Source organism: Chiloscyllium plagiosum, chromosome 12, assembly GCF_004010195.1.
Source record: "Chiloscyllium plagiosum isolate BGI_BamShark_2017 chromosome 12, ASM401019v2, whole genome shotgun sequence".
NCBI lineage: Eukaryota > Metazoa > Chordata > Chondrichthyes > Orectolobiformes > Hemiscylliidae > Chiloscyllium > Chiloscyllium plagiosum.
This window is the reverse complement of record NC_057721.1, coordinates 16326683-16339173: the sequence shown is the minus strand read 5'-3', so window position 1 is coordinate 16339173 and position 12491 is coordinate 16326683. Positions and strand designations below refer to the sequence as shown.

Genomic DNA, 12491 nt, shown 5'->3' with positions numbered 1-12491 from the left:
CTGGTTAGTCACTCTCCTGTAATTTACGTTTGCTTTTCTTGAGACTGCATATCAAGAGCCTTCAGTCTTGTGATTGGCATGATGTCAGTGTGTGGCAAACGACAAATGTCTTTGGAAAAAAGTGGGGTTGGGTGAGTGGGAGGGGGGAGGGAAGGAAGGAAGTTGATGTTTCAGAACCTCTTTTGCTAACATTCAAAAACAGTTTAAAGCCAAGGTATTACAAGGCAAAAGAATATAATGGAAATTGGATTTAAATTCATGATGCTGTTGATTAATTCACTTGTCTGCAATTTTTTTTTAAGTATTAACTAAAATATCATCTCAAACTTGGAGGACAAATTTGTATGGGCCCCAAACATCTTCCTTTGACATTCCATTTAGTAGCTGATCAGCATGCTGCAGAGTGCCATGTTACAGTAAAGCAATTGTATATTCAAATTGATTTTTACACCTGCAAAGTGTCTTCAAATAACCAAGCAATTGCTTTGGATACAGAAGAAACAAGGAACTTAAATTGAAGCTAGAAAAATATGCTTGGGAACTTGGCAGTGTAACTAGACAAAATGAATGCTGAAGCAAAATAATTGGGGCAAGCAAAAATTTGCCACAGTGCTGTTTTATGGGGAAGTGTAGAGATTTAAGCAAGGGGCTGTACAATAGGAGTCTAGAAAGCTGAAAGAAGATGTGATTTGAGAAATGTTTCAGTTCTGAGGGAGCTTATGGTTCTGGGTACATTGATCTAGCAAATAAGATGCCAGTGTCATGAGCAATCTGAATTAGCCTCAAAAGAAAGAAACTTGCTTTATGTCGCTCCTTTCATAGTTCAGGGCACCTTTGAATTACAACAAGTGATATGCTTTTCCTCCAGCAGTAATTATGACCATATTGTCTGTTAAGAGCCTGAGAAACAGAGGAATAATAAGATAGAATATTGAACCCTAGTCAGAAATGACATAAGTGAACCATTACTGATTTCAGATTCCAGAGGAAAAATTGTCTGCACCAAATTTTACTGAAAAATTTTGATAAACTACTCAGAAGTAAAACAACTATGCTGTGAAAGGTTTATTGCACATTAATGTTTGGTAGGCAAATCTAGGTGACAGTCTAGAAATGGAGTAGTTGCTAAGAACATAGAGCAGTAGCCCTCAAATCCTCATGGAGAATCAATTGCAAAAATGGGGAATTGTCTTTTTAATCAATAGCTCTGTCAATGCTTTCTTAATTACATCACGTCAGGTGACAGTATCTACAGATATAATGTCAACTTACACCTATGCACTGATGCTCACTCCACTTTGCTATTTACTTCAACTCTAGCAATGATGCTGTGCTTACCTAAAGGCAGCATCATTTCCTTCAACCAAGCATGTCTAAGACCACAATCTAAACAAATCATCTCAAGGTAAACAGATTCTCCTTTACAATCTGTCACTCAGGCTGATGCCCACCAAGTTCCATTTAACACTGAGCTTCAAGCCATGTAGCTTATCAGTCCACGTTCACTCATTCTCAAACTTTCCTGGCTGCCCATCCCTTGATGTATTTTAATTTTGAAATCCTTGTTCTTTAATTGACTTCACGATCTTGCTACACTATAGCTCTGCTACATAATGAATGTGTTTTTTTTTCAAGCTCTTCTGTTTTCAATCTATTGTCATATTTAACCCTTGTACCAACTAACAATTTGTGATCAAACTTAGTGTTTTGGCCTTTCTGCCATTTCCTCTCTCAACGCCTCTGCTCATCTCACTGTGCTTAAAATCTTAAGTTTTTTTTCTTCAAGTGCCCTAAACACTTTTTTACGTGCCCTCTAATGGCAATGACATTGTTAAAAGTACTACTTACATGTGCATTTTGAAGTAAGTGTTGGCTTGTGAACTAGCTTATATTAGTTCCACTGTGAAGACCAGGTAAGAGAATCATGACTAATCCAGTTTACCTCTAATCAGATTTAAAATTCTGGTTACATTCATTATGCTTTCCTTTGTAAGTTCATCTGAGTTCTATATGGTTGGTATGAAGGGAAAATCAAGATAACGTTATGAAAATTCACCATGAGAACTCATGAGTTAATACAATTTAACTAATATCTAGTCGTGGAGGTGGACTTTTGGATTGCAAAATTTTGACAATCTCGATAATGGGATGGAAGGTTTTGAAGGCAGATAACGTGCAGTCGTAAAATCTGTGAAGTCTGGAATTATTTTGTGTTTGCATTGGGCAATATAATGTTAACACGTTTTTGCTCCACGATATCTACCAATACTGTTCTGAGGTTATGATTCAGATGTTGAATTATCATCTTGTCCATTCTTTCTTCTTTGGGGTGATGTCTGGTAATAAGTGACTAGCATCATTGAGATGGATAAGAGGTAAAAACAATGACTGCAGATGCTGGAAACCAGATTCTGGATTAGTGGTGCTGGAAGAGCACAGCAGTTCAGGCAGCATCCAAGGAGCTTCGAAATCGACGTTTTGGGCAAAAGCCCTTCATCAGGATTTTTGGGTCGCAAAACTTCCCTTATCTTTATTATTAGGAATGTTTCTAGGAGAAATAAAAATGTAAGATGAGCAGAGTGTAGATGGAATTATGTTTTAAATGCATAATTTATCTTCTCTCCAGTGTACACCTTTCTATTGAAATGTGTGGGAGCTAGCATTCTCCATTTATTTCTTGATTCCCATCTGTAAAGAAATGTCACATATTTAATTTTAAAATCAATTATATCGAATTCCATTGGCAAGTTTTAATAGTTCAAGTTTTACAGTTGGTTTGAAGTGACAGAGTTCACCACTAACCCAAAGGAACCTTCTTGGAAAGATCTAGTGTTCTCGAGCATGGATTTCCCCTTTCCTAATATTGATTTAAATCCAAAATAAATTTGATCAAGAGATGCCCAGCATTAGTAGGGTTATCAAACATAATAGGGGAGGTGATAGCCTAGTGGTATAATAGCTAGACTGTTAATGCAGAAATCCAGTTCTGGGGACTCCGGTTCAAATCCCACCATGGCAGATGGTGGAATTTGAATTCAGATCTGGTATTAGGAGTCTGATATTGACCATGAATCCATCGTTCATTAACAAAAAAAAATTGGTTCACTAATGTCCTTTAGGGAAGGAAACCACTATCCTTACCTGGTCTGCCCTACATGTGACTCCATACCCCACAGCAATGTGATTGACTCTTATCTGTGCTCTGGGCAAGTAGGGATCAGCAATAAATGCTGGCCTAGCCAGTGACACCTTCATTTCATGAATGGATTTTTTTTTAAAAGAAAAGGATAAGCAGCCAGTTACACTGAAATATTTGTAGATGCATTCTATTTTGTTCAAAAAGTACACAATTTGTAGAGAGTCAATGTGACATTTTATAAACTCCTACTTTGGAAATAAAATATAGACTCCAAACACAATCTCATGCCTAAAATATGTTGTGTAACTGGAGGTCACTTTTATATTGATAACGCCTCAAATTATCTCAGCGCAGTGACTTGAAAGAAATTCTAGGATTTGCATATTAGTCATTCGAAAACTGCACCTCCATTCTAATTGATTAAACGATTAAGAGCTACCTTAGGTATGTTCAATTTGTTTGCTTGAATTGTATGACCATTTGATCTCCTCCCTCAGTTGTGTCTAAGGTCTTCCTCTCTCACTAACATCTAATTAAGGAGCAGTGCTTCAAAAGCTAGCGTTTTCGAATAAAACGTGTTGGACTCCAACCTGGTGATGTGATTTTTGACCTTGTCCAACCCAGTTCAACATTGACAACTCCACAATATGATTGGAATAATGCATCTTTTGTAGTGTTGTCAATATAATTGTTTTGGAGATGAATTCCCACTTACTAATTTGTCTAAGTGTCAATTCTAGAACTGCAATGGAGCTAATACTGAGCTAAAGATGAGCAGCTAAAAGGAAATATTTATGTCATAATGCTGAAGTGCAATGTTGAGACATCAAATTTTTTGCCCTCTTGTTCCTTGATAGATCAGAATTGATCTGCTTACGCGAACACAGAACTAGCTTTGATTATGCATACATACACTTAAAAGGAATACTTAACCTTTTTAAAATTAAGCCATAATATGCTTTACTGATGCACAAGTCATTTTGTGCAATGATATTCTGCTGATGGTTCGACTTTATCCCCGTTCTGTTTGTTTGACTTAAACTAATTTGGTTGATATGTCCAATTGTGTCACTATCCAACATAATTCCAGTCATTTGTTTAAAATATGCAAAACAATCATGAGTGCTTCTAGAATTGGGCAGGGATTGGAGTTAAAATGAGAATTGAGAGAGCTGGGTTTGGAATCAGACTTGAGCACAGGAATAGTAGGCTGCTCTCACTTGTTTTGTGGATCAAATACCAATCTGTACAAGTATCAATATCATTGCCACAGACTAATCAGTAAGAATTTGGAAGAGGACCACTAAATAAGCATTTAGTCCTGTGATAATTTTGTCAGAGACTTAGGGAGCAGAGACAGTCATTTTGTTCCTGGTACAAGTTGTGTTTAAGTTGGTAATATAATCTGTACAATATTTTCACATTTCTTTTCTTTAATACAGGAATCTAATGATGCTTTAATCTGAAAGGTAAGAAATGACTTAGTTTATATCTGGCTTTCTAAATAAATGTGAATATTAATTTACTAAAATATAAAAACTGAAAAAGTCAAAGTAGTGTTGTTCAGTTTGGTATATAATGTATGATGTTTTAGCCATAAAGTTTGTATTTTGTAATTTTGTGTATATATACATTTGTAGAATAAGTTTGAAAATTTCTACCAGTAGAGTTGGGGTAGTTAGCTCATTGGCTGGAAGACTGGTTTACAATGCAGAATGATGCCAACAGCTTGAGTTCAGTTCCTGTACCAGCTGAGGTTATCATGAAGGTCTCACTTTCTTGATCTTGTCCCTTACCTGTGGTGTGGTGATCCTCAGGTTAAGCCATTATCAGTTCTCTCGCTCTCGCTCGCTCTCTCTCGCTGTATGCTTCTCTGGGGACTATCACTGTCATCATTAGAGTCCAGATGAGACTGTTTGAGTCCTTTTCAAAGTGGGAATACTTCCCAAATTTGAAATTCCTGATTTTCATGCAGCTTACTCTTAAATGTGATATGATCGATTTCAGCAAACAAATTTTATTTGCAATAGTATATCAGAGTTCTTACAAATGTAAGCACTTTTTAGTGAAACACAGACTTGCATAAATGCATTTTTAAAAAACTTAAAACACTGGAGTTGATATTCTCACATGACTGGAATGAAGGGCAAAACCAGTTGAAATCATTCTAGGATAGTCAAGTGACAAGCAAGATTTACTTCTATTTTAGAGAATAACCAGTAGTTAGAGTTCAGATCATGATGAAACCAAGAGCAAATTATAAATGATTTGAGTGTATTGTACCCTTGAATATATTTCCATTTTAAGATTAATTTATATTGTCAGAATTTGAATGCCTATCATATGGTGAAGGGAACTTTACAAGATTGAGGTTAAGCCAAAGATGCAACATCAGCTGAGAGTATTGTGCTTAAGGAAACTTGTAAACTGTGCACAAGTTTTAAAAAATTGTTTACAATTTTGTTTGTAAACAAGTATTATCAATTAACTATACACATTGCCAGAACACGCATATACTTGAAGTTAATAAAATGTATTCACAAAACAAGTTGTCCAAACCAGCACTCCTATCAAGAGAGCTTTGTTCTGCTAATCCAAATATTTGAATACTAACATTTTTCTGTTAAGGAAAGAAGTTCAGATTCTAAACTTCATTATAATAACTCTCTCTTCAGGCACTGAGTTTCTGTTGGTAAATTTCATAATTTGCCTTATTTAAGCAGGTGTGGTGCCTATAACATTTTTGGGTTTTCAATATACTTAAAGCATTGTTTACAGATATATCACTACTTTTCATCATTTATGTAAATGATTTGGATATGAGCATAAGAGGTATAGTTAGTAAGTTTGCAGGTGACATCAAAATTGGAGATGTAGTGGATAGTGAAGGTTACCTCAGATTACAACAGGATCTTGATCAGATGGGCCAATGGGCTGAGAAGTGGCAAATGGAGTTTAATTTAGATAAATGTGAGGTGCTGCATTTTGGGAAAGCAAATCTTAGCAGGACTGAAACACTTAATGGTAAGGTCCTAGGGAGTGTTGCTGAACAAAGAGACCTTGTAGTGCAGGTTCATAGCTCCTTGAAAGTGGAGTATATGAACGGGAAAGGTTTGGAGGGATATGGGCCAGGTGCTGGCAGATGGGACTAGATTGTGTTGGGGTATCTGGTCAGCATGGATGAGTTGGACCGAAGGGTCTGTTTCCATGCTGTAACATCTTTATGACTCTGTCAATATTCTCTCCAGTTCTGCAGAAGGGTTACTGGACTCCATGTTAACTCTGCTTTCTCCTGACATGTACTGCTGAGTTCCTCTAGAAATTTTTGTTCTTGTTTTAAAATTCTGTGCATTTGGTTCTGTAGAAAAATATCCTACAGGTTAACAAACTTGTTTATAATTCCAGATTTTTAACCATGGACAAGCTGTTAATTACCCATACAAAAATCGTTTGGAATAAATGTTTAGTTTTTTTGTGGCTATCTTTACCTATTAACCGTTGCCCTTAAATCCAATTGTTTGCTACTTATGTACATTTTAAAATATTACAGCTTAATAATTAATGCACTGACGTTGCATTGTTTGGAATCTTTGTTCCTTATTTCTATAACTAAATGACTAATTTCCTAAAGGTTGTTTTGTCAGCTTGAGCCTAACTGCTTTGATTGTTCTAGAGTTGGGATAATTTAATTTTAGATTCTACCTGGTCCCAACTAGTTGGTAATGAATCTCTTTCTTTTTTTTTCAGGCTATTTGATTACATCACTTCAGCTATTTTAAGGAACCATGGCTGGAAAGTCAACTCTACTAAAAGTGATCCTACTGGGTGATGGTGGAGTAGGGAAAAGTTCACTCATGAATAGATACGTTACTAATAAATTTGATATTCATCTGTTTCACACAATAGGTGTTGAGTTTCTCAACAAAGATTTGGAAGTAGATGAACATTATGTGACAATGCAGATATGGGATACTGCTGGTCAAGAGAGATTTAGAAGCCTTCGGACACCATTCTATCGAGGCTCTGATTGTTGCCTCCTTACTTTCAGTGTTGATGATCACCAGAGTTTCCAAAATTTGGGCAATTGGAAAAAGGAATTCATCTATTATGCAGATGTCAAGGAGCCAGAGAGTTTCCCATTTGTGGTTCTAGGTAATAAAATTGATGTTGCTGAGAGGCAAGTTTCAACAGAAGAAGCTCAGGCTTGGTGCAAAGAGAATGGTAACCATCCTTATTTTGAAACCAGCGCAAAAGATGCTACCAATGTTGCAGTAGCCTTTGAAGAAGCTGTTCGTCGTGTTCTTGCTGCTGATGATAGATCTGACAATTTCATGCAAACGGACACAGTGAATCTTAATCGAGGAAAGAAACACAGTTCTTTCTGCTGCTGACTGTTGGATGCTGTGAACTTTCCACTGTATGCCATTCATTTACGAATTGTTGATTGATTGGGTCATGCAAATCTGTTGGAACTGTTCTGAGAAACCAGTGCCAATCAGCTGAAGATACTAGGTTCCTTGGGTTGTGAGAGGGTTTGAATGCACACGCACAATGCTAATGAGATGAGTTACTCATAGATAATTAACTTATTCATTGGCCATGATACTTTAATAAAAAGGTTTTGTGGATTTGAAATCAACTTTGAAAAATGGCACAGCTTCACATGCTTTAAATTAAAAAAAAAAATTGGTGTTGATGGTACAATATTTTTAACTGAAGTGTAAAAATCTTTGTGCAACAAACCATACTGTAGCTTGAGATAACGGTTGGAGAATTGGAGCCTAATTAACTCTAAATATTTACCATTTGTGTAAATTGGTTCCGTAAAAATCTCCTTTATGTATTCATGTTCCTAATCTGACCCTAAAATATATTGGGGTTAATTATTAATTTTTTCAAACAAGGGGGAAATAGTTATTTGCTGTTATTGGATAGAAACCACCACCTGTTTATTTTCTCATGCCCTAGTTTTGAGTTTTGTGTAACTAAAATGTCTACTGATCACATTTTTCTTGAACAAAATTTTTGCAGGTACTGAAAACCTTGTCTAGCTTTTGAGGAAGTCCAACTCTGCAGAATGTTACAATGTCAGATAACCAAAAGATATCATTCCATTGTTAGCTGCATTAAGTTTGAAAAAAGCAGTGTGGCCAACAATTCTGGGTCAGTCACCTGCCAGAGTTTATTTTGTTAATGTACAGCTAATTTTAAGTGGAATAATAGAAAGGTACCGTGAAATTTTGAAATTACTTGGCGAGTGCTGAAATAATTTTAAATCTGCTTTAAACATTAAACATTAATTGTTCAGCATCATTTATGAAGCACCTTATGCATTTTTTCTTTCCTCAGGGTTTAATGTAGCCTATAAGACTAATTATACTTGTAAATGATGTTGTATTTTGGGCAATATGTTGTCTCATTACCATATTGTATGAAGTTATCCACAGTTCTGAACTGGACTTTATAATTATTTTAACTTTAAATTGTATCTTTTGTACATTGTGACAAAAGATATGATTTGAATCTGTCAAACAAAACTTAATTCAGAATCATTAGCTTTAGCTTACAGCTCTTTTTAAATTTTGGCCTTTCCTTCTACACTATATTCTGATGTATGCCAAAGTTGAATCAGTTTTACACATTTTTAGTGGTGAAATATTTATTTCCTTTGTTTCTCTTTATACACTCCTGTCTTCCTAAGTCAAGAATATTTGTTGCAAAGCTGAACAAAGGCCTTAGCTGAGTTATTTTGGATGTGCTGTTGGCCATTTTTCCCTTGTCTCCATATCTTTCCATGATCAAACTGAGATCAATAATATGGCATTTCATAATCACTGACAAATTGCATTTTTGCTCGAGATACAAGTGGAAGGCCCAACATGATGAATCATTGTAATATCCTGACAGACCTATTTGTTAAGCAGAATAATACCTTTATTAATATGGCCAGATCAGGCTTTACATAATGGAACAATTAATTTGGTTACAGAAAGGTGGAGTTAAATATAAAAGCACTTTATTTTGAAGCTTTACAGTAAATGTGCTGCTTGTAACAGTTAAAATGACCCATTTAACGAATTAGGATCTCTACTGTCAACTTTGGCTGTTAAGGTGCTGCTGAATTACATTTTAATGTTGGTGTGAGTTGCATTTGTTAAATCACTGCACATTGCTGAGAATTGAGTAGCCATTTCTAACAATGTCATCTTTCCATTTATGCCACTGCTTTTGTTAGTTGCTGCATAAAATTATTTAATCATTGGCTGCTTTTTTGGTGTTTCTTTTTTTTTCCCCAGTATTTTAAATCTCTCAGTGAGGATTTTGACAATTTGGATATCAGTCGCATATTTCATGCTGTAATTTACTCATTAATTTCATTATCACATGTTTGAAGCTTTTACTTAAAAACCTAACTCTGTTCCAGAAGCTCAGACTTGGAGGTCAGGACTTCAGTTTGTCTTTGCTCAGTGATCAGGTTTGAACTTTTGACCCAAAGGTGGTGAGTTTAAAAACCTGTCTATGGTCTTGAGCAAATAGTTACGACTGACACTTGTATGAATGATGTACTGTCAAGATCTTAAAAATAAAAGGCCTGGAAATCTGAAATAAAAATAGAAATTATACCAAAGTTAAAGCACCATCTGCAGAGAAAGAAACAAACTGGTGCAAAGCCAAAAAATGGGAAAGGAAATAAAATAATGGAAAAATTGTTAAGCAATTGTGAGACGAGAATGTGCTTAACTATTTAGACAAAAGATGAGTTTCTGTTTTAAACTTTTCGAAGAAAACAAAGGATTGATGTGGACAGAGCAGTGGATGTGATCTATATCTGAAATGTGATCTAAGGCATTCGACAAGGTTCCTCCTGGTAGATTGGTTCGCAAGGTTAGATCTCTTGGATTACAGGGAGAAGTAGCCATTTAGATACAGAACTGGCTCAAAGGTAGAAGACAAGGTCGTAGTGGAGGGTTGCCTTTCAGACTGGTGTGCCACAAGGATTGTTGTTGCTTTTTGTTATTTAAATTAATGATTTGGATGTGAACATAGGTATTATTAGTAAGTTTGCAGATGACACCAAAATTGGAGGTATAGTGGACAGTGAAGAAGGATACTTCAGAGGACAGCAGGATCTTGATCAGATTGTGCCGTGGGCTGAGAAGTGGCAGATGGAGTTTAATTTCGATAAATGTGAAGTGCTGCATTTTGGAGAGGCAATTCAGAGCAGAACTTGTATGCTTAATTGTAGGATCCTGGGGAGTATTGCCGAACAAAGAGTCATCTTATGGAGGTTTATAAAATAATGAGTATGGATAGGGTAAATAGATAAGGTGGAGTCAAGAACTAGAGGGCATAGGTTTAGGGTGAGGAGGAGAAAAATTTTAAAAGGGACCTTAGAGGAAACTTTTTCATGCAGAAGGTGGTGCATGTATGGAATGAGCTGTCAAAGGAAGTGGTGGAGGCTGGCACAATTGCAATGTTTTAAAAGCATCTGGATGGGTAAATAGGAAAGGTTTAAGAGGGATATGGGTCACGTACTGGCAAATGAGATTATTAGTTTGAGAGAGCTGATCACCATGGATAAGTTGGACCAAAGAGCTGATCACCATGGATAAGTCTGTTTATGTGCTGTTCATCTGACTCTTTGACAGAATAATGTCAGAGGGCAAGGACACCGGTTGGAATGGAGAACTCTTGATTAGAAATCAAGCATTATGCTTACGAACTAAATGGACTTCAAAGTATTTGGATAATCTGCATTAACCAGAAGATATTTTACTGCTCATGATCCTTATGTACAATAAATTGAACAAAGTTTAAGTAAATTGCTGTTTAACACAGAAGATTAGAATAAGGGATTAATGGCAAATTAATTCTTCAGTTCTGTCACAACCAGTCCCTGGGTGAAGTTTCCCGATTTTATAACTGTTCCAGACGAGGTACCTAACTTGTCAAGTTTTTGGTGAAGGCTGAACTGGCTCCTCTTTAATAACCTGCCTTCCTTGTTTGATTTTTCATTAACTGTTGTAATCAATCCTCTTGTGTAGGCCTGGTCTCCTAGGCTGAAATGTTTTAAGATACTCTTTCATTAACATAAATGAAGATAAAGTTTAGCTACTGAGAAGAAATAATGCAACATATACAGATGCAGATGTTTGAGGTATACAGGTCAGCTTAAGTCATAGATAGCAGAAGGTTGATAGTTCAGTCCATTTTGACTTTACAGATAGCTGAAATTCTTGTTTCCTTTTGAACTGGTTTGCTGAATGTCTTCCACTATGGAGCAAGAGTTTTACTGACCTGCACTTCAGCCCATAATATGTGCATACAGTTGAAACTCACTTTTAACCCCTGAACCTGGGTATTTATGAAAGGGACAAATGCAATCATGGCTCCAGACTGCTGTCTGTTATAGTGCATATCTGCCCTCGAAGCTACTTAAGATACTATCACAGATGTGACATTCCAGAGCTGCTATTGACAGCCACAGAATTTATATCTGCAGTAAACTTTTGGCTTTATCTATGGAATTCAGCTGAATGTCAGCTCAAGTAATTAGATTTTTGTAGTCAGAGGATACACTTTTTGGCAAGAAGTTAAAGTTAGCTGTGTTGAATGAACTGAATGATCATTCCTATAACTAGTTAGGTAAAAACAATGACTGCAGATGCTGGATCAGAGGAGAGGGTGGAGTGGATAGGTGGAAAAGGAATAGGTGTCCGGACAAGTCAAGGGGACAGTGCGGGCTGGAAGTTTGAAACTAGGATGAGGTGGGGGAAGGGGAAATGCTCTGCTAGGAGGTGCCCAGTCTCCCCAATGTAGAGGAGACCGCATCGGGTGCAACGGATACAATAAATGATAGTAGTGGATGTGCAGGTAAAACTTTGGATGTGGAAGGCTCCTTTAGGGCCTTGGATAGAGGTGAGGGAGGTGGTGTGGGCACAGGTTTTACAGTTCCTGCAGTGGCAGGGGAAAGTGCCAGGATGGGAGGGTAGGTCGTAGGGGCGCGTGGACCTGTCCGGACTTGTCCAACCTGCCTAGCTCCTTTTCCACCTATCCACTCCACCGATTTTGCTGCTTGTCGGATGCTACCTGAATTGCTGTGCTCTTCCAGCACCACTGATCCAGAATTCCTATAACCAGTACCTACTGCCACAATTCAAAACTTTTGCAGTAGTGAAATAATCCAAACTAAAATCATTGTAAATAGTTGTGGGCAGGGCTGAGTGTCTATGTAGGAGAAAGTGAGGAGTGGAGATCAGAATCAAGAATGTGGTGCTGGAAAAGCACAGGTCAGGCAGCATCTGTGGAGCAGGAGAATCAGTGTTTCCAGCATCACACGACCCAGTTTCTA

At 36.9% G+C, this 12491-nt stretch overlaps 1 protein-coding gene across 3 annotated transcripts in view; it reads left to right on the top strand.

Moving 5' to 3' along the window:
• rab9a (RAB9A, member RAS oncogene family) overlaps positions 1-9401 on the top strand; it is a 41692-nt gene extending 32291 nt beyond the window's left edge. For 2 of the 3 annotated variants that reach the window (XM_043700591.1, XM_043700588.1), the window contains exons 2-3: positions 4582-4608; positions 6887-9401. In XM_043700591.1, the coding sequence (XP_043556526.1) occupies positions 6925-7530 (606 nt within the window). In that variant the 5' untranslated portion in view covers positions 4582-4608; positions 6887-6924 and the 3' untranslated portion in view covers positions 7531-9401. Of the gene's footprint in view, positions 1-1320; positions 1406-4581; positions 4609-6886 lie in introns of all 3 variants that reach the window. The other variant, XM_043700590.1, reaches the window with a different exon arrangement.
• Positions 9402-12491: the final 3090 nt, after the last annotated feature.